A 21,955-nucleotide genomic window follows, 5' to 3' on the forward strand; every position below is an offset into this window, starting at 1 on the left:
CGAATCCTTTGCTTAATGAAATCCATAACTTGTTCCCATTAAAACCTTTATCGTCTCTGCACGTGAAAATCAGGACGCAAAAACCTAGCTCGGCGCAGCAGCTCCTTAGAATTCCTCTTTGCTGTAAAAACTGGGGAATTGGTGCGCTCAGCTTCTAGCCAATAATCCCCTTAGCACCGTGTCTGAACTTCTTCCAGACTGTCTAGCTTTAAGACATTTCATCCTATTATATGGTACCACCCACAAAACAACGTTTACTCGGCCTACTGCTGGGCTTTCTGACGTGCTTATTTTTTTTTTTTTTTTCTCCTTTCCTCCCCGGGAAACCAATGTTTAAAATCCTCAATCTGGGCAGCCCGGGTGGCTCAGCGGTTTAGCGTCACCTTCAAACCAGGGCCTGATCCTGGAGACCCGGGATCGAGTCCCCCGTCGGACTCCCTGCATGGAGCCTGCTTCTCCCTCTGCCTGTGTCTCTCTCTCTCTCTCTGTCTCATGAATGACTAAATAAAATCTTTAAAAAAATAAAAAAAAATAAAATCCTTAACCTTGCACCGCCGTTCACAGATGGCGTTTGAAAGCCGCCCAGCTGTCTCCTCCCCCTCCTGGGGACCTTGGGGGGCAGCTTCATGACCTTGCAGGGTAACTGCTTGAACCTGCTGGTTTCGAGGCAGTACTAGGTGTCTCTCCCTTCCGATCGCCATCAGGCGGGTCTTTTTTCCGGGTCCCTTCTGCACCCCAAGTGACCCGGGCGGAGGGCACTCGCTCCGTGCACTCAGCAGTGGCCGGCCCTCACCTCCGGGCTGAGGCCAACAGCTCCCGCCGGCCCAGGCGGCCTCTGCCCGGCTCTGCAGGGCCCCTGAAGGCCCTAGACCTCGCCTCGGGGCCTCCCCTCCCCCTCGGGCCGGGGAACGACTCCCCGGGCTGCACCTGCACCTGCGCGCAGCGCGCTCCGCAGGGATGCATCAGAGGAGGGACTCCCAGGCCGCCCCCAAATCGAATCGGACTCGGGTCTCCCCCGCTCCCCCCGCGAGGCCCCAGACGGCCGCTCCTCGGGTCCCGGCCGCCGCTCCCCCGCAGCCCGGGCTGCCCGGGGCCTCCGCGGGGCAGCGGGCCCAGCAGGCCTTGCGGCCCCCGGCCGGCGCCGCTCGCCTCCACCCGCGTCCGCGCCCCCCGGACCGAGCTCTGCCACTCCTCGCGCCGCTCCCGGCCCTCCCGCAAGCTGCCATACCATTGCGGCTGCACGGCCCAGGCCGAGAGCCCGGCGACGCCCGCCCGAGAGAACATGGTGCCGCCGGCGCCGCTGAAGGTCGGTCAGACAGGCCTCACCGCGCCTGCGCGGGGCCTTCCCGACGCGCCCGCCCACCGCGCTCTCTCCCGCAGTCTCGCTTCCTCCCGCCGCCGACGGCGAAGCCTCGCGAGCGTTGGAGGGGGCTGTGCCTCCCGAGGCCCCACCTCCTTCCGGCTCTGGGCCCACCCACCTAGCTTCCTTCCGCTTCCGGTTGGCGGGGCGCTGGGCTTGGGGAGAGTTGTCGCTGCCGGTGGTCGCGATGGGAAAGTCCGATTTCCTTACCCCGAAGGCCATTGCCAACAGGATCAAGTCCAAGGGGCTTCAGAAGCTGCGCTGGTACTGCCAGATGTGCCAGAAGCAGTGCCGGGACGAGGTAAGCGGGCCCGGGGGGGGTGTGCGGGGAGGGGGGTCCGCGCTGGGCGACCAGCTGCCCGCCTCCCCGGGCGGCCTCACCTGCACCGCTCGCGCGGGGGGAGCCGGGGGGCTCGGGCGCCTCATCCCTCCGCGAGCTTACCCCGGGAAGGAGTGACCTGGGAAAAGGTTCCGCAGCTCTCCGGGACGGGAAGCTGCTCCTCTAGCCGCGTCCTAGAACGGCGGCGCTGGAGGGGGCAGCGCCAGGCCTGGGGATAGCAGCAGTCCTGACTCGACGCGGCCCGGGAGGCTCGGGGTGACTAGGCTCCAGGCCTCCTGTCGGGGTCGGACGACGCCGTGGCAGGTGTTTCTGCAGCGCGGGCAGCACTGCTGTGGATGGACCGTGGTCGCGGGCCAGGCTGTCAGGAGTCCCAGCCGCGCCGCTCCCCACCCGTGTAGTGCGGGGCAGGTCGCTTGCATTCCCCCTGCCTGTTGGCTTGTCTCGTTAAATGGGAATAAGAATTGCACCAAGCAGGGGAGGGCCCCTGGGTGGCTGGCTCAGCGGTTGAGCATCTGCCTTGGGCTCAGGGCGTGACCCCGGGGTCCTGGGATCGAGGCCTGCACCCGGCCCCTCTGCCTGTGTGTCTCTGCCTCTCTCTGTCTCTGTGTCTCATGAATAAATACAAACTTTTTTTTTTTTTAAATTTTAAAGGGAGGATTGTACCTACCGGTAAGATTGGGAGTTTTATTTTTTTATTATTATTATTTTTTTTAGATTGGGAGTTTTAAATCCATGAATGATGTGGCCATGGCTGGGGAAGGCAGGCTGTCTTTGGGCAGATCTTAGAAACTTTGGTATAGGGGTCCCATGAAGTCTATATTTTTTTCTCTCATTGTTGAGGCGGATGATAAAGCACCTTGAAGAACTGAGAGCAAGCTAGTGACAGGCTCATCATCTTCTCTGGACATTGAGTTGGATTGCGTAGGTGCAGGGGAATGTTGGATAATCAGAAGGATAACCCTCCTCCAGGGTTTCCCCCAGCGGGGGATTAGATGCTTCGGGATGGACTCACACTGAATAACACCGATACAGTCTTTTTTTTCTTTTTCATCTCTCTCCACTTCTCTTTTTTTAGTAGTCAAGGTGAAATTCTCACACAGAAAACGAGAGGCTAATACCGTGAACATGCATGTATCTATGACCCATATTTAACATTCTTTTTTTTTTTTTAAAGATTTTATTTATTTATTCATGAGAGACACAGAGAGAGAGAGGCAGAGACACAGGCAGAGGGAGAAGCAAGCTCCATGCAGGGAGCCCGATGTGGGACTCAATCCCAGGTCTCCAGGATCACATCCTGGGACGGAGGCAGGCACTAAACCGCTGGGCCACCCGGGCTGCCCCGTATTTAACATTCTAAGCAACTTGTCTGTCTTTGCTTTTTTCAGAAATATGTTAAAGTATATTGCAAACCTTGGGACATTTATCACTACATACTTAATTATGCATCTCTAAGATATTTGGGTCTCTCTCTCTCTGTCTCTCTCTTTTTTTTTTTTTTTTTTTTTTAGGATTTTTATCTATTTATTTGAGAGAGAGAAAGCATGAACAGGGGGAGGGGAAAAGGCAGAGCGAGGAACAAGATGATTGGGACTTCATTCCAGGACCCAGGACCTGATCCAAAGGCAGTTGCTTCCAACTGAGCCACCTAGGGTCCCCGTCTAAAACACTCGGACCTTTTTCTAGGTAGCCACAATACCCATCAGCCCACATAACAAAATTAATAATTTCCTTCTGTCATCTGAAACATACTCCATATTCGCTTGTCCTCCCTCCCTTGTTCCCACAGATGCTTTTTATTTATTTATTTTTATTTTTAAAAGATTTTAACTATTCATGAGAGACACAGAGAGAGAGGCAGAGACACAGGCAGAGGGAGAAGCAGGCTCCCTGCAAGGAGCTCAATGCAGGACTCGATTTTGGGAATCCAGGATCAGGCCCCAAGCCAAAGGCAGACACCCAACTGCCGAGCCACCCAGGTGTCCTGCACAGATGCTTTTTAAAAGTTTTTTCAAACCATGATCAAATCAAAAGCTATGAATTGGATGTGTTATTAGGACTTTAAAAAATATTTTTTTAAGAGCAATTTTAGGTTCACAGCAATAAAGAGTGGAAGGTACAGAGCTTTCCCATAGATAGGCCCCACTACAGCTTCCCCCTATCAGCATCTTGCAAAAGAGCAGTACTTTTTTACAATCAATAAAGTTACATTGATATGTCATCATCACCAAAGTTTACAGTTTATGGTACCGTTCACTCTAGATGTTGGACATTCTATGTGTTTGGACAAATGTATAATGACATATACCCATGATTATAGTATCATACAGAATAGAGTTTCACTGCCTTAAAAATCTCTGCGCTCTGGATTATTAGGACTTTTAATCCTTTCTCAGTTCTAAACTGAATATAGACCCCACTTCCCTCACCCTTTCTCCTGACCCCTGAAACCCAATTATTTTTCTTTTCTTTTTTTTAAATTAATTTTTTATATGAGTATAGTTGACACACATTACACACACATTACATTAGTTAGTTTCAGGTGTACAACATAATTTATATCTTAGACTATAATCCTGTTTATACCTTATGCTGTGTTCACAAATGTAGCTATCTGTCACATATCACATTATTTTATTAACAATAGCGTTGACTATTTTCCCTATGCTGTACCTTTTATTTCCATGACATTCGTTCTATCACTGGGCGCCTGTATCTCCCACTCCCCTTCACCTGTTTTGCCATCTTCTAATCCCCCTCCCCAGCAACCGTCAGCTCTCTGTGTTTATAGGTCCAATTGTGCTTTTGTTTTTGTTTATCCCTTAGTTTTTTAGATTCCACATATAGGTGAAATCATACAAAATTTGCCTTTCTCTGACTTATTTCACTTAGCATAATACAGCCTGGGTCCATCCATATGGTCACAAATGGCAAGACCTCATTCTTTTTTTTACAGCTGAGTACTATTCCACTGTGTATGTCTTCTTTATCCATCTTCTTTGTCTGTTCATCTATCAGTGGATGCTTGATTGCTTCCATATCTTTGTCATTCAGTTGTTTTTCTGACATTGACTAGAAGAGACTGGGCTGGTAACTGCCTTGGAGCATTGCCACTTTCTGGTATAAAACAATCAGGTTTTCTTATGGTTATCTTTCACCTTCTTTCTCTAATTTATAGTTTCTATAAACCAAAACTTAGATATGAAGGCTTGATTAGGTCCAGGTTAAATATTTTAGGGAAGACTACTTTATAGGTGATCCTGTGTATTTCGTGTTATATCACAAAAGGAAGCCCATAATGTCTGATAGTGCTAAGATATTTAAATAAAGATGACAGCCTGTAAAGTAATGTCAGAAAGTAATATTTTCCCTTACTAGCAAGTAACTGGTAAGGAATTATCTAGGTTCCCATCAGCCTTTTACTTAGGTGTTTTAGTATCTGTGATTGAGTCCGTTATTGCCATAAGAGTTGCAAAGTGGTTATTTTTCTATATTTTTCTAAATGTATTATTGGCTACCATTCTTTTATAAAAAGAGCATTTTCTCATTAATTAGGACTGTTTGGTTATCCTTAAATGTTACCCTAAAATATAATTCCTATGGGAAAAGGAGATTAAAGGCTTAATTCATTCTTTTAGTTGCCAACTTCAGAGTAAGATACTTGTGGTGGTTCTGTCCTGTTTGCCCTCAAATCTGTTCATTGCCTTCCCTACCTGGGAGGGTGGCCTGCAGGAGGAGAAGTTGACCCTTCCAAGGTCTTCCCCTGTCTCCCTAGCTCTCAGTATCCGAACATTGAGGGGAAGGAGGTCAGATCCAGAGTACTCCCTGCCACCCCCCACCAGCCCATCCACTCTTATGGGCTTCTTGAATGTAATAACATCATTTTGTTTTCATTTTATTGATTTATTTTTAACTTAGGGAATGTAGTACTGGTTTTCATTCATGAGACTGATACTAAGTTTCCTTTTAAGATATCTTTAAGTAAAAGTAAGGCACAGGTGGTACACAGATGAGGCAGGAATAGTGTGGGTAGACTGTGGGTGATCAAAGCTTAGGAAGCTAAGCAAGATGGAGTGTTGACGTCAGGCCAGAGACATGGGATTGAGCAGAGGGACACTAGAAGAGTTCTTAAGGAGGCTGAGTGGACTTGGTGATGATGGAAGGCAGACATAGAGGAGGATTCCAGGATGCCTGACTCTGGGGTCCTGGCTCGGGTGATGGGTGTGTGATTGTGCTGTTCACTGAGATGGGGAATATGGGAGGACGGACACATTTTCATTTCTATTTCTAGTGAAGAATCAGGTGTAAATGTTGAGTAGATACAAAGCCAAAACTTAGAATTTTTTTTATTAACCATCAGAAGAAGATGAAATTTAGTATATTTAACATGAGGTTTCTGTAGTATGCCACGATATCTTTTGGATAATGAATTGAAGTAGAGAAAAGTGAGTGAAAATAGTCCCCTTAATAGAAATTCACTACTGACCCATTTTACTTCATTACATCTCTCTAAGTGCTTGCACAGCACTACATGAAGTAGGTGTCCAATAGAATTTGTTAAAGTGATTTAAAAAACAGTCACTCTTTTGTTACTGTGCCCAGTCATGTTTCTTATTAATGTGTGTTTTCCAAAGCACTGTTTTTCTGCCTTTTTAATCTCCTGGATTATTCTTTAATTAACAGTGTTGCATAACTCAACCTTGTAAAAAACTTGTTTAAAAAAATGATAGTGTGTTTAGAGCTAGTTATTTTTCTCTTTTTTTCCCTTTTCTTTATTGTTTGTTTTTTCAATTTATCATCAAAGAGCAGCTTTTTAGGATTGATTAAATACTTTTCTTTAGGGCCTATTATGATGACCTAGATGACCTAAATCAGAATGTAACTACTACCTTTCCATTTTTGTAGAATGGCTTCAAATGTCACTGTATGTCTGAATCTCATCAGAGACAACTCTTGCTGGCTTCTGAAAATCCTCAGCAGTTTATGGATTATTTTTCAGAGTAAGTAGCTTGAGGACATCCTTTCTCATAAGCTTTATTCAGTTGGACTCTTAGTAGATGCTTAGTATTTTCTATATTGGGAGCTCTGTTCATTCTTTACACATTAACACAATAGCTGTATTATCTTGTGCTCAGGTTTTGTTTTCCTTTGACAATTTATTATAGCGTAAAATTGTTGCAGAAGTGGGTCTCACAATTTAGTCTTGCACTTCCAACATAAACTGTCTTCATTCCAACTCAGTTGTGGCTAAGAGCACAGCCCTGGAGTCAGACTGTCTGCTTTAAACCTGCAAGTCCAGGCTTCTCTACTCATGAGCTGTGTGACTTTGGCTGAAACACATTTGTCTGTGCTTTTGTCTTCTCATCTGTAAAATGGACCTAAAGACCGTACCCTCTTCGAAGTGTTCTCTTTATTTTATAAAGTTTATATAAAGATTAATAAATTAATACTTTTTTAAAGTTTTGTTTTGTTTTAAGATTTTTTTTTATTTATTCACGAGAGACCCAGAGAGAGGTAGAGACACAGGCAGAGGGAGAAGCAGGCTCCTCACCAGGGAGCCCAATGTGGGACTCGATCCCAGAACTCTGGGATCACACCCTGAGCCAAAGGCAGACACTCAACCACTGAGCCACCCAGGTGTCCCAATGAATTAATATTTTTAAAGTGTTTACAAGAGTACTCAGTACTCGATGAATAGCTGTAAATTATTATTACTATTAATGTTTAGTTTTGTTTCTACCTGTTTCTTTCCAAAGTTCTAGACCTTTTGTACTTAGGATCCCTTTACACCCTTAAAAATTATTGAAGAGCCCTGAAGAGCTTTTGTTTATGTTTGATATTGATACTTGATTTTAATATATTGGTATTTGTAACATAGAGATTAAAAATGAAAAAATTAATGTATTAATTCATTTAAAATAACAGTATTAAACCTATCACATGTTAAAATAATTTTTTTATTTTAAAAATGTATTTTCTAAAACAAAACAAAAATAAGAGTGACGTTTATATTTTTGCGAATCTCTTTAGTGTCTTAATGCTTTCTTTTTTTTTTAAAGATTTATTTATTTATTATTTATTTATTCATGATAGACAGAGAGAGAGAGAGAGAGAGGCAGAGGCAGAGACACAGGAGGAGGGAGAAGCAGGCTCCATGCAGGGAGCCCCACGTGGGACTCGATCCCGGGACTCCAGGATCGCGCCCTGGGCCAAAGGCAGGCGCTAAACCACTGAGCCACCCAGGGATCCCCTCTCTTTAGTGTCTTAATAGAAGATAGTTGGATTCCACACCTGCTTCTGCATTCAATCTGTTTCTAAAGGAAACCCATCCTGTTCATAGATGTATAGTTGTAATAGGGGCAATATATTTTTTTAAAGATTTATTTATTTATTTATTCATGAGAGAACAGAGAGAGAGAGGCAGAGACAAAAGCAGAGGGAGAAGCAGGCTCCCTGCAGGGAGCCCGACGTGGGACTCCAGGATCACGCCCTGGGCTGAAGGCAGGCACTTTAACTGCTGAGCCACCCAGGCGTCTAGGGGTAATATTTTAATAGCCTTTTTCAGTTAATTTTGGATATTCTTCTTTGATACTGCATCAAAACAATAGCATGGTAGTTTCTTAAACTTTTTTTTAAGTTATTTTTTTATTATTTTAGAGAGAGAGTATGCACACTCATGCACAAACTGGAGGAAGGGCAGAGGAGGAGAGAGAATCCACAAGCAGACTGTCCACTGAGGGTAGAGCCCAATGCAGGGTTCAGTCCCAGGACCCTGAGGTCATGACCTGAGCTGAAATCAGGAGTCAGTGGCTCAACTGACTGAAGCCCTCAGGCCACGCTGGCATGGTAGTTTCTTAAAGATTTGTTGTGGTGTGGAATCTGAAACCATATCAGTGAACTTTTTAAACTCTATTACCTTATGATCTCTTATCTTTTACTTTTTTTTTTTTTAATTTTATTTATTTATTCACGAAAGACACAAAGAGAGAAGCAGAGACATAGGCAGATCCCAGGGCTCTGGGATCGTGACCTGAGCCAAAGGCAGACGCTAAACCACTAAGCCACCCAGATGTCCCTCGATCTTTCACTTTAAGCAGATCTTGTACCCATGCATGATTTTATAGCATCATGTATTGGTCATTTGGAAGATATTCATTCATTTACTGAGTATCCCAAATGGTGACACGTTTTGTTACACAATAGCATAAAATCATATTTATTAATGTTAGCACTTGTTATCAGAAATGTCTTTAAGTTTTGGGAAATACATTGAACTCACAGTAGCTGATGCCAGTTTACCAGATTCAAATTTTTGCTTGCAGCTCAAATTTTATCATTGGCAACAGAATACTGTCAGTTGTTCTCCTTGACATGACACACTTTGTTTAGTTTTAAAAAAAATGTCTACTAAATATCTAATCCGGAATAATCATGGTTGACTTGTCAGTCATTCTTTCAAATAAAAATGGTGCTCTTTGGAAAAAGGTAGTTCAGCACATAGCTCAAACATTCACACAAGTACTTTGTTTAAGACAACCCCTGTGCAGCAACAGAAATGATTTATTCCTAATCCCATTTCATCACACGGGATGTTAGAAAGATATAGCCCCAAAGATTGAGACTGAATCCCATTAATGATAGTGCTTCATCAGGGATGTTCTCAATGAAATGGGCAGTGACTTTCACTGTGAGTACATGAAGCATACCTAGGTTGCTAGTACAGTTTGGTCTCACCACCCACTGCCTTGACTTGGCTAAGATGCCGGCAGGTTCACCCTGCATTGCTTTTGTGCCATCAAGGCAAGTAACATAGGGAAAAGACCAAAGTTCTTTATCTGTGAACCACCTAAAACCACTGGAATACCACTGGGCTGCTTGTGCCACACTTGGGGAAATGTCATTCTGGCAAGAACTATCCACACTGGAGCCTTCCTCTCTACCCCCCCATTCACTGCATCCACAGTAGCTGCCCTCCGCCTCCAACAGCCTCCTGAAGGGTCACTTGTGCCTGTTTCCATCTTCCTGGGTATCTGTTTTCACTGTCCATGAACACCTCTCTGTTTACTACTCTTTCCTGGCTTTCCTCCTCACCCTCCTCCTCCCTCTGCTTACTTTTTTCCTTAACCCCTCTGCCTGTCCCCGCAGTAGCTCAAATGCAGGAATTTTCTTCAGGGTGCCTGCTTGGCTTCCTTTCATCCATAGCACGCAGGTTCCAGGAGTTCCATTCTTCCAGCTGCTAACCTTCATGTGGGATGACTCCTGAATCTTAATTTTCATTCCTAATATCTGTCTTAAGTTGTAGATTTTTTTTTTTCTGCACAATTCTGTATTTCTGAAGGTTGGTTCTCTCAAAGCCAACATTTTAAAACTAAAGGCAGTATCCTGCCCACCACATCTGCCTGTTATCCTGGGCTGTCTGATAACTGCTGCCCAGGAAGCCCCTGTTTTGATTCTCCTCCACAGTGTCCTTTCAACATGTATCCTTTCCATTCTCACAGCTCTAGCAATAGTTCCCATGATCTCTCACCTAAAGTAATTCCATGACTTCCTCACTGGTCGCCCAGCTGCAGCTTCTCCTCCTGCACATGTTTTTTGCCCGTGGATCACAAACCATACAGGCATCATGAGCACCTGGAGGGCTTGTGACGACAGTGGCAGGTCCTGATTCAGAAGATCTGAGCTAGGGCTAGAGACTTGGCATTTCTACCTGGTTCCCAGGCAATGTCAATGCTGCTCTTCTGGGGGCCACACTTGGAGAATTCTTGTTTTGTACTTTCCACGGGATTATCTTTTTAAATCACAGATTTTCACGGACTAATTCCTAAATAAATGATCTGGTGCTTTTCCACTGCATGCATAAAACCCACCCTCTTCAAGGTGCTTCTAAGATAAGCCCTACCAGTATTTTCCAGCTATGTGTTCCACCCCCACCCCGTTATTCTCTTCTGTCCCACTGTATCCCTCATTGCTGTCTACTCTCAACATTAGCTTGATTAGATGATCATTTCCCAGACATGATACTTTCATGTCCCTCTACCGGCTGGAAATGGCCTTCTCTTCACTCTGAAGTCCTGTTTAATACTTCACTGCCCAAATTGGGGATCACCTCTGGGCATCTCCATCAACTCCCATGATACTTTCTCATGTCTCTTTTGCAGTTCGATTTCTGTTATGATGGGTTCTGCTAGATTGTAACCTAGGTCAAGATTTATGTCTCATTCACACATGTTTACCTAGCACTTAACACAGTACTCAGCGCAGAGGGACAGTAAATGCTAATTTCACATGTAATAAGGGGAGTTTGCTACCTTCAAAAGAATGGTGTTATTATGCTACATTCAGTAGCAGTGAGACTTGATGAAGGAGCCTCTGCAAAGATGTGTAGTCGCTTTGGTTACGGCTACTCTGCTAAGGCCAAAGGTTTCAACAGCAAATTGACTTTTCACTGTAATTCTTGAAAGCTATAATCTTTTGGGAATTCCTTCCTTTTTCAGTTTTTAAAGGTTTGTAACAGATACATAGATGTTTCATCTGTCCTTTGGGCATTCACACTGTATGATGGCTTACATTTCAGCAAGATGATGCTTTATATTTGTAGAATTACCATAACACACTCTTTCCTTTCCTTATTAGGGAATTCCGAAATGACTTTCTAGAACTTCTCCGGAGACGCTTTGGTAAGCATCCAGTTATTGTGCATATAATAACGTCATGCTCTTATAACCTGCACAGGACTGATGATATCATATTTTGTTCTTAGGAACTAAGAGAGTCCACAACAACATCGTTTATAATGAATATATCAGCCACCGGGAGCATATCCATATGAATGCCACTCAGTGGGAGACTCTGACTGATTTTACAAAGTGGCTGGGCAGAGAAGGTAAGAATAAGACCAGGATTTGAGTAGTTGTTTCATAGCTCCAGTGCGGGGAGAGAGAATTGTCATAGTTTCTGAGTAAATTTATGGAAACGAGGGTGAGTAGGGCAATTCAAAACAGGTGAGAATACATATAATCTTCTAGGATTGATTTTGTGTGTTACACATGATTATGAGTGGAATGGTTCTTTTGATTGGGCAGAGATGTATCACTGAAATTTCCTCTCATTTGGATTAAGATTTATTGTCAGTCCTTTCCCTCTCTTATCCCCATACTCATTTTACTTTCAGAAACTTTTGTTACAGGAGCTTTTTATTTTTTTTAAGATTGATTTATTTATTTTAGAGAGAGAGAGAGCGAGCCTGAGCAGTAGGGATCAAGAGGGAATCTCAAGCAGACTCCACACTGAGTGCAGAGCCTGATGGGGGCTCGATCTCATGACCCTGAGATCATGACCTGAGCTGATCAAGAAACCAAGAGTTGGACACTTAACCAACTGGGCCACCCAGGCGCCCCAAGGAGCCTTTTAAAAATTTGTTGCAGCTTTTTCCATTTCTGACCTTCATAGACTGAAGCTCAGGAGAAGAGAGAAGGAAATTTTGTGTCAGTGTATTTCTTATTCAGTGTGTTACTTTATTTCATTTTTTTAAAAAATTATTATTATTATTATTATTTAACATTTTATCTATCTATTCATGACAGAGAGAGAGAGAGAGATACAGGCAGAGGGAGAAGCAGGCTCCGCACAGGGAACCTGACACGGGACTTGATCCCAGGTCTCCAGGATCACACCCTGGGCCAAAGGCAGTGCTAAACCACTGGGCCACTGGGGCTGCCCAACTTTATTTCATTTTATGGGAAAAATTTCTACTTAGTTAAGTTAGTAGAATATCATGTACTCCTTGGATGTTAAATACTTAGTTAAATAATTACTAAGCAAGATAATACTTCTGCCATGTGTTTCTCTTGCTTAAATAGTTGACTTAACCTAGCTAGTTAAAAACAATACAATTTTTTTCTGTTTAAGGACATAAAATATTTTACTTAAAACCTAAATTTCATCAACCATGAATATGGAAAATTTGTATGTTGCATGAATGTGTGTTTTTGAATGTGTTTGAATGGGTGTATTTGAATGAATAAGCATATGATGCAGAGAGATAGAACACATTTCTATTTACTTTTAGTTTTGATTGAATACGAATTTGTCTTTTTTTTTTTTTTTTAAGGCTTGTGCAAGGTGGATGAGACTCCAAAAGGCTGGTATATTCAGTATATAGACAGAGACCCAGAAACTATCCGCCGGCAGCTGGAACTAGAGAAAAAAAAGAAGCAGGACCTTGATGATGAGGAAAAAACAGCCAAATTTATTGAAGAACAAGTGAGAAGAGGACTGGAAGGGAAAGAACAGGTGGGTGACAATAACATTCCAGGAAGCAACAGAGAAAGGACTCAAGAAGCAAAATTTTTAAGTGTTGAATTGGGTTTTGTAGGTCTTGTTCCTTAATTAAGAGAAGAAAAAACTGTGGCCAAGTATAAAAGCCCAGGTTTTGGAGTTGAGACAAACCTGGGTTTGTGTGCTAACTGATTGACTCATGATCTTGAAGAGTTTTATACTCTCCTAAACCTCAGTTTCTGTATCTCTGAGGCAGAAGCGATAGCTAATGGGGAAGACATAGCAGATCATACTGCGTGGCTGTAATGAATGTAGTGCTGGAGTTAAAAACAGCGTGAGAGCCTAGAGGGCCAGCATTTGCCCCAGCCTGGGGAGGGTATAGACTGCCTGAAGGTAGATACAACCTCTGGGCTCAAAGAATCAACCCACAAAACCCAGCAAATGGGGGAAAGAGAACATGGTTCAGGTGGTTCAGGTGTTAGCATAACTAGAGTAAGGCATTTATTTTAACAAATATTTATTGGGTTCCCCTTATGTACCAGGCCTTTTTCTAGACACTGGGGATAAGGCAGTAAACAAAAGGTAAAATCCCCCCAACTCATGGTATTTATGTATCAAAAATTATGTGTGTACAGGAAAACATAACTTAGTATATATGTAAAATTACTAGCCATTGAGTATTTTTTAAAACCTTATTGTGGTATAAGATACATGTGATAAAGTGTATGATGTGTGTTAATCTTAGGGTGACAGCTCAGTGAAATTTTACGTATGTACATGCATATGTAGATGAATGGATGGGTAATAGATGGACCAGGACCCTATGTAGTGACCACACAGATCAAGATATAGAAGTTTCTAGGGTCATAGTCATTCCTAACTAAATTCCTCATTCCCAAGAAGGAACCAACGTTCTAATGTACCACTGTTGATTATCTATTAGTGTGTTCTTGAACTTTGTAGAAATGTGATCCTATATTATACTCTCTATCTGGCTGCTTTAACTCAAACAGAACGTTCTTCATGTTCACTGCACCTATCTTCTTTCCTATCAGTGTTTAAGTCTTGTTTTAAATTGATATCTCCTGTTCCATTGTAGAAACATCAGACAGTTTATCCATTCTCCTGTTGAGAAACATGTGGCTTGTTTTCAGTTTTTGGCTATCGTGAATACAGCTATTCTGATCATTAATGTACTTGTCTTATAGACGCTGTTTAGTACAGAGTGACGCAAGAGGTAGCAGGCAAGAGGAAAGTAAAGACCCATTTATTTAAGTTTTTTAAAAGATTTATTTATTTATTCATTCATTCATTCATTCATTCATTCATTCATGAGAGACACGGAGAGAGAGGGAGAGGCATAGGCAGAAGGAGGAGCAGGCTCCCTGTGGGGACACCAATGCAGGACTCAATCCTAGGAACCCGGGCTCACGACCTGAGCTGAAGGCAGACACTCAACCACTGAACCACCCAGGTGCCCCTAAGATACATTTATGAGTCAACTTATATACCATGTCAATTGATCTCCTTGATAAGTGGGTGGGTGCACATGTGTATCACGGTACTACTGTCATATGCGTGCATTCACACAGTCTTTTAGGAGATTTCTGTATTAAAATAAAAACAATGGTTAAACTGCTGTAATTGTCAAATTTAAACTCCTGCCAAAGATTAAAAGCTTTTTATTCTTGAAATTTTCTCACCTTTTTAAAATATAAACCTCTATTTTCTGTAGAGGAAAAATGATGATTTCCTATTATGGAAGTAAAGAAGGATCACATCTTGTACAGAGGAAAGTGGTTTACTTTTTGGAATATTTTTGTTTTGTAACATTTTAGCTTAATTCCATTAAAATCTTCAAGTTAATTCGTACTTTTCAGGTGTGAATAGCATCTCCCCCTAAAAGGCAGGGGAAGTCCTGCTTATTAGTACTTCCTCATTCCACTCTTAGATATTATCAGTTTTTAAAAAGTAATATCATGTCTTTTGCCTTCCTTTGTGGGATCTTAATGGAGAAAAGAAGAGCTCAGTTGTTTCTCAAGAACATTTTTATTAGTAGAAACAATAATTAACATTTATCAAACACTATCACAGGCGTTATGCTAAATGCTTCTTTATATCCTCCTGTTTTACCCTTATGACACCTCTAAATATGCATATTATTCCTATTTTAAAGACAGAATAATTGAGGCCCAGGGAGAGCAGGAGATTGACAGGCGACAAAGGTAATGGTGTGCAGAGGTGACTGGGTTTTACATTCGGGTCTGAGTCTTAGGCTCTCGATCTTACACTAAACTATCCCCCCCACTATGGAAAGGTTTTGCTTTTTAAAGTAATCTTCTAGCTAAAATTCTTAAGGTTTATTGTTTTATGTTGTATCCTGTTTAAATTGTAGTAGATATAAAAATGTAGATAAACTTCTGCAGTGTAGTACAGAGAAGCTACTTTTTTCCCCTTTAGAATAATTCTCAGTTGAAGAATACTTACGACACATATAACTTTTTTAACTAGGATCTTAATCATTTTAGAACTGCATGTTGGAGCTGTCTTACAATATGGGTAGCAAGTCACAGTTTGGGATTATTGAATATTGTAAGTGCACTGTGAACCAAACCTTCATACTCTCTCTTTTTCTTTTTCTTTTTTTTTTTTTTATTTTTTTTTAAGGAGGCTCCTGTTTTTACAGAGTTAAGCAGAGAAAATGATGAAGAAAAAGGTAGCTTTACTTTTTTCTTCTTTTAATATGGATGATTTTGTATTAGCGCTACCAAAAATTAGCAACATGTTTGCGGACAAGACATGATCTGTCTGGATTGCATTGTTTTTACCACTTTATGAAAAGGTGATAATGAATCAGATAGGATGCCTTCAGCTACAAGTGAAAAAAACAAAAACACAACTAAAATCAGCCTAAATAGTATGTAAATAGTATGTAAATACTTCGCTGTAACAAGAGCCCCAGAGGTTGGGCGCCTCTGGATGCCATGGTATCCTGTCAACAGCTGAATGTGAGGTGGCTGCGGGCACTTTTGGCCATCGTATGCACACCCAGTATTGTCCAGAGGATGACGGGGGCAACTTTTCTGGAGTCCCCGGTGAGCAAGGAAACTTTTCCTATAAGACACTCCTCTGGCCTGCAGACTTCCTTTTGAATGTCACTGACCAGTCTGTATTAGCCTCCAGCTTACGAGCAGTCACTGGGAAAGGAAGTGAGATGATTTTGGTTGGTTTAGAGCAAAAGAACCTTACTGATTACCTCTAGAAGGCTCCCATCTCTTAATCCCATCACTTTGGCCATTAGGTTTTCAACATACGAATTTGAGGGGGATACGAACATTCATACCCTAGCATCCTCCAAGCCATATATGACAGGTATGAACACCTCAACAAAATTGCAATCCTGTCCCCTAGTAAGGGGAGAGGGGGCTATGGAGCCGGAAGTGGCCATGGCTGTCCCCTACAGGTCAATCATGTGTAGATCTTCCCAGCTCTGTGAGCATCCGCCCAGTATTCTTAACTGCAGAAATTTATCATCTCAGGATGGGAGCATTCCAGCTCTCGTTTATTCAAAATGTCCATGAACTTCTATGTGGAGATATTGTGGTATCTTACTGTTAAGTTTTATAATTTTTCTGAAAAAAAAAATACACTTGTGTGTGTGTATATATATGTATGTATGTATATGTATATATAATGAAATATACATGCAAAAATGTATCATTTCTTTTTCTTCCAGTTACGTTTAATTTGAATAAAGGAGCATGTAGTTCAGCAGCAGCGTCATCCAAATCAAGGTGAGCTACATGGACAGACATCTTAGAACCTGAGAATTGTTGTGAAATGTTGATGACGACATTTTAAAAGCTGTGGTATGGTAAACAGTTTTTTTTCTTCTGGTTGCAATTTTCTTCTTTGTTTCGTTTTTGTTTGATGGTTGTTTTGTTTGTCAGCGACTGTTTGTTTGTTTTTTTTCCTTACTTACCCACAATGGTATGATTCTTCTGAGGCCAGGCACATTTTGATTAAATGTTCCATGTGACAAGGTTTTACTTCTCTGTGAGCCCTTCTCCACAGATTGGTTCTCTCTGTGCTACTGCAGTGCTATTGATTTTTCTCTCACAGCCCACTTACCAAGTTTAAATATGAGCAGGTGTATACAGTTTTTGTTTTGCACCATATTGAGATTTTGTGAGAACGGAGACTAGGTCAGTGACCCAACTTCTTAGCCCTGGTACAGTATAAACACACCAATTGGCACTCAGTCATGGCTTCCCTGCTGCATGGTGTAGTAGCAGAACAGGGCTTGACAAAGTTTTTCTGGAAAAGGCCGCATAGTACATATTTCAGACGTTGTTGGCTATGTGTCTTGGTTGCAACCACTTGATTGAGGTCAGAGTGAGAAAGCAGCCATAGACAATATGTAAACAAATGAATGTGCTCTGTTCCAATAAAATCTCACATATAAATACAGGCAGGAGGCCGCATTTGGCCCTTGGGTTGGAGTTTGCCAAACCCTGGAATAGCCCATAGTCAGATGCTTCTATTCACTTTTCATGTTCTCTTCTCTTGCACTTCTTATATAGTCTTTCACTAAGTATTTATTCACTGTTTGTGATGTGCATTGTGTCTAGTTTGGTTATAGATATTAAAAAAAAAAAAAGATATTCAGGAAGGTACCATCCTACTGGTACTTCCCAGCACCTACCAGAATTTAGGTTTGAGTTGGCCAATAATTGTTATTTTTCTTAGTATTTTGCATGTTTGTTAAAGACCTCAGTTTTCTTGGTTGATTTATAGGCTAGTGTTTCTTTGCACAACTGAATAAGTAGCCAGGAGAAGTGAAGGAAGTAGACAGAGTAGCCATGTATCACTGCTTTGGAATGGCTTGTCAGAGGTCTTCACTTTGATCTAAATGTTTCAGAATTGACACCTGCATTAGATGTCATGAAGGAAATGGTTAATTGGATTCCACATTTGGTATATTCTAAGAAAAAATTCTTTTTCAAAATCTTGGTGTGACATGGTCTGGAAGACAAATTCAAATATATCAAACCTTATGTGCTTCTTAGATCCATACATGTTTCTCACCATTCTCCTTTATTATTGTTATTCTGAAGTGTCTATCAATGTTAAAGTTGATCCCCTTGGCCCCCAAACTCGTCTCCCTTGTATTAGTTTTCTATGGTTGCTGTAACAAATTACCATAAACCAAGTGTCTTTTTTTTTTTTTTAAGATTTTATTTTATTTATTTGAGAGAGAGAGAGAGAGCAGAGTGAGAGAGAGCATAAGCAGGGAGAGGGGCAGAGGGGGAGGGAGAGGAAGACTCTCTGCTGAGCAGGGAGCCCGATATAGGGCTCAGTCTCAGGACCCTAAGATCATGACCTGAACCGAAGGCTAATACTTAACCAACTGAGCCGCCCAGGTGCCCCTAACCAAGTGTCTTGAAACAACAGAAATTTATTCTGTCTCTGAAGGCCAGAAGTCTGAAGTCAGTATCCCTGAGCTGACATCAAGCCATGTGCAGGGCTGCACGTCCTCTAGAGGCTCTGGGAGGATTCCATTCTTTGCCTCTTCCAAGCTCCTGGTGGGGCTGCTGGCATTCCTTAGCTTGTGGCTACAAACTTCAGTTTTCAAAAGCAGTGTCTTCAAATTTCTCTTTGCTTCCTCTTCACATCACCTTCTCTGTGTATCAAATCTGCCTGTTTCCCTCTTAAAAGGATGCGTGTGGTTGCATATAGATCATCTCATCTCAGAATCTATAACTTGGTCTCATTTGCAAAGACCCTTTTCCAGATAAGGTAACTTTTAGGAACTGAGAGGATGAGGACCTATTATCTCTGGGGTCTGCTAGTTAGTCTTCTATCCCCCTAAGCCAGCTCTGATGTTATTAGTAAAAATAGTTTTATTTGACCGACCAAGTTCTGTGACTTCAGTCTCAATATAATAACAGATAAGTAGTGTCACAGATAATACAGTGGAAAGACTCGTCTAAATTTTCTTTTTCTAAGATTATGGCCCACTTTTATACAGGCTCTATTTTCCTGTTGATTTATATAGCTCTTGTATATCTAAAACTCAGAATGAACGAAACGATCTAGATACCAAAAATGGATGCTTTAGATTATATTGAGGCACAAGGACAAGCCCTGCTTCTCCAGTTTTTGGACAAAGATTACCCAGTTTCCATTTCTGTTTTGGGCCTTCTCTTCTTTAATTGCAATAGGATCCACTCCAGTTATTACAAGCAGAACTCTAGGGCTGTTCTAGAAGCAAATGTTCCATTTCCAATCTGTTACTGTTCATTTCTTGTCTTGATTTTAGCCCCATCTTGCCCCTGTCTCAGTTAGTCACTCTCCAATAGAATCTTTGGGGAAGAGGGATGTTATTGTTAGAGCAGCTAGTGTAGGATTAAATATAACATACAGCTGGAACTCCTGGGTGGCTCAGTCGGTTAACTGTCCGACTCTTAAATTCAGCTCAGGTCATGACCTTGGGGTCATAAGATTGAACCCCGCATCAGCTTCCCCACTCAGGGATTCTGCTCGAGGGATTCTCCCTCTTCCTCTGCTTCTCCTTGCTGTGCGCCCATACGTGTAGAAGTGCTCTCTCTCTAAAAAAGAAAAAAATAATAATACTAAGATACAGCTGAAAAAAATTGACTATTTTGCATTTTACTTTTATGTTCATTATTGAGATTGATATTTAATTTTCTGCTCTTAAAATGATTTGTATGTTTTTTGTTTGTTTTTTTACTCTAGTATCTTTAGGATAGACTATCACTTCTTTTGAAAGCTTGGTAAAATACTGAGCTGATATCTTTTGCAGGTGAGGGTGTACTTTTTACTACTGATTCAGTTTCGTTATGGTCATTAGTTTATCCAACCTTACAATATAATTTTGATTATACAAATTTCAATAATTTATGTAATTTTGATTTTTCTAGAATGTCCTTTTTATCTAGGCTCTCAAATTTGATGTTTTACTAATCTTTTAGAATACCAACTTTTTGTTTTCTTGATATATCACTTCTTTGGTTCTGTCCTTCATAATTTCTTCTGTCAACATTTCTTCTATTCTTCCTTATTCATTTTAACTCTAATACAGTCTTGATACTAATTAATTCCTCGAATTTTAACTCTAATACAGTCTTGATACTGTGAGTAGAAGGATCTTTCTAAGTGTCAAGGCCTACCATGTCTGTCTTTCACCTGTAAGGGGTAACTTGTCATTTTTGTTCACGCTGTTGTGTGACCATTGTGATCTGGTGCCTCTCCCGCCACTTGCGCTCCAGCTATGCTAAATTATTTATGCTGTCCAAAGTGAGCTGTGGTGGCTCACCCTTCCTTGTCTTTACGTCTCCTGTCCTCCCCTGTCCTGTTCTGTCGTGAGATCCTGACAGGCTGTCTGTTCATATGTTTATCCCCTTGTCACACTGTGGACATTTGAGAATGCCAAATAAATTTTCTGTACAGGAAACTTTTTCTATTCAGTTTAGTTTTTTTGTGTGTGCTGAAATTTATGTAACAAAGTTTACCATTTCTACCATTCTTAAGTGGACAAGTCAGTGGGTGATAAGTAGCTTCCCATTGCTGTGCAGCTGTCACCATATCCATCTACAGGGCTTGCTCATTAGCCCATCATGCAGCTCTGTCCCCATTAAACACTTAATTCCCCATTTCCTGGTAGTCCCCAGTCCTCAGGAGCCCTTCTTCTAGTTTCTACCTCTCTGAATTGAATGATTCTAGTCTCCTCATAGGAAGGGAAGCATATAGCGATTGCCCTTTTGTGACTGGCTTCTTTCACTCACTTTAACGTCTTCAAGGTTCTTCCAAGGTTGCGGCATGTGTTGGAATGTCCTTCCTTTTCAGGGGTGAATAATATCCTGTTGTATGTATGTTCCACATTTGGTGGATCTCTTCATTGGTCAGTGGACGTTTTCAGTTATCCCCACCTCTGGGCAGTCATGAGCAGTGCTGCTCTGAACACAGTGGTACAGATGGCCTGTTTGGTCCCCGCTTTCAGTTCCCTGGGGTGTAGCCCCAGAAGTACCAATGCCAGATTGGGTGACTGCACTGCCTTCCTGTTTGCCACAGTGGCTGTGCCAGTTAGAGCACAGGAGTTCCAGCTTCTCCTTGTCCTTGCCAACACCTACTGCTTGCTGTCTTTTTTTTTATAAGAGCCATCCTCGCAGATGTGAAGTGGTATTTCTTTGTGGTTTCGATTTGTGTTTCCTTAGTGGTTAGTCATGTTAAGCATCTTTCCATGTGCTTTTTGGCTATTTAATGTCTTCTTTGGAGAAATGTCTTTTGCTTATTTTTCTTTAAAGATTTATTTTTATTTGAGCGAGAGAGAGAGAACAAGTGGGAGGGGCAGAGGGAGAAAGAGAGAGAATCTCAAACAGAGTCTACCCTGAGCACAGAATGTGGTGTGGGGCTCGATCCCATGATTGTGATCTGAGCTGAAGCCAAGAGTTGGATGCCTCACTTTTGCTTATTTTTTAATTGGGTCGGTTGTTTGTTTGTCTTAAGATTTTATTTATTTATTAGAGAGAGAGCAAGAACAAAGGGAGGGGCAGAGGGAAAGAGAGAAGCAGACTCCCTACTCAGCAGGGAGCTTGATGCTGGGCTCGACCCCAGGACCCTGAGACCATGACCTGAGCCAAAGTCAGAACCGACTGAGCCACCTGGGTTGTTTGTTTTTTATGCAGCTTAGTCTTAAGAAAAGTATCTAATAGCCTTGAGTAAACTCATGTTTCTAGGGTGAGACAAATAGCGAACTACTGAAGTAATTTATTAAGGCATTCTAGGAACCCTTGTTGAAAAAATTCGAGGAATTAATGGAGAATGTGAAGAGAAAGCAGAAAAATAAGCAAATATTTTTCTAAAAAGTGGAGAAAAATCTTCAGAAAACAGTAGCAAGCTTTTCCTGCTGGTTTTAGTAGGAAGTAGTTGGTTTGCAAACATACAAGGAGGTAGTG

At 41.9% G+C, this 21,955-nt stretch overlaps 2 protein-coding genes and 1 long non-coding RNA gene across 5 annotated transcripts in view; 2 read left to right on the forward strand and 1 right to left on the reverse strand.

Annotated features, from left to right (window-relative positions):
- Positions 1-493, forward strand: part of LOC140633402 (uncharacterized) — a 27,281-nt gene extending 26,788 nt beyond the window's left edge. Inside the window, exon 3 of the long non-coding RNA XR_012031009.1 lies at positions 356-493. This is a non-coding gene — a long non-coding RNA (uncharacterized lncRNA). The remainder of the gene's footprint in view (positions 1-355) is intronic.
- ATP5F1C (ATP synthase F1 subunit gamma) overlaps positions 1-1,460 on the reverse strand; it is an 18,367-nt gene extending 16,907 nt beyond the window's left edge. For all 3 annotated transcript variants that reach the window (XM_072825882.1, XM_072825881.1, XM_072825883.1), the window contains exon 1: positions 1,229-1,460. In XM_072825882.1, the coding sequence (XP_072681983.1) occupies positions 1,229-1,284 (56 nt within the window). In that variant the 5' untranslated portion in view covers positions 1,285-1,460. The remainder of the gene's footprint in view (positions 1-1,228) is intronic.
- Positions 1,461-1,470: 10 nt separating this feature from the next.
- KIN (Kin17 DNA and RNA binding protein) overlaps positions 1,471-21,955 on the forward strand; it is a 35,549-nt gene continuing 15,064 nt past the window's right edge. The window contains exons 1-7 of the mRNA XM_072825880.1: positions 1,471-1,661; positions 6,606-6,700; positions 11,334-11,377; positions 11,461-11,583; positions 12,811-12,992; positions 15,645-15,693; positions 16,714-16,771. Coding sequence (XP_072681981.1) covers positions 1,548-1,661; positions 6,606-6,700; positions 11,334-11,377; positions 11,461-11,583; positions 12,811-12,992; positions 15,645-15,693; positions 16,714-16,771 — 665 coding nt within the window. The 5' untranslated portion in view covers positions 1,471-1,547. The remainder of the gene's footprint in view (positions 1,662-6,605; positions 6,701-11,333; positions 11,378-11,460; positions 11,584-12,810; positions 12,993-15,644; positions 15,694-16,713; positions 16,772-21,955) is intronic.

Source organism: Canis lupus, chromosome 5 (assembly GCF_048164855.1).
Source record: "Canis lupus baileyi chromosome 5, mCanLup2.hap1, whole genome shotgun sequence".
Taxonomy (NCBI): Eukaryota; Metazoa; Chordata; class Mammalia; order Carnivora; family Canidae; genus Canis; species Canis lupus.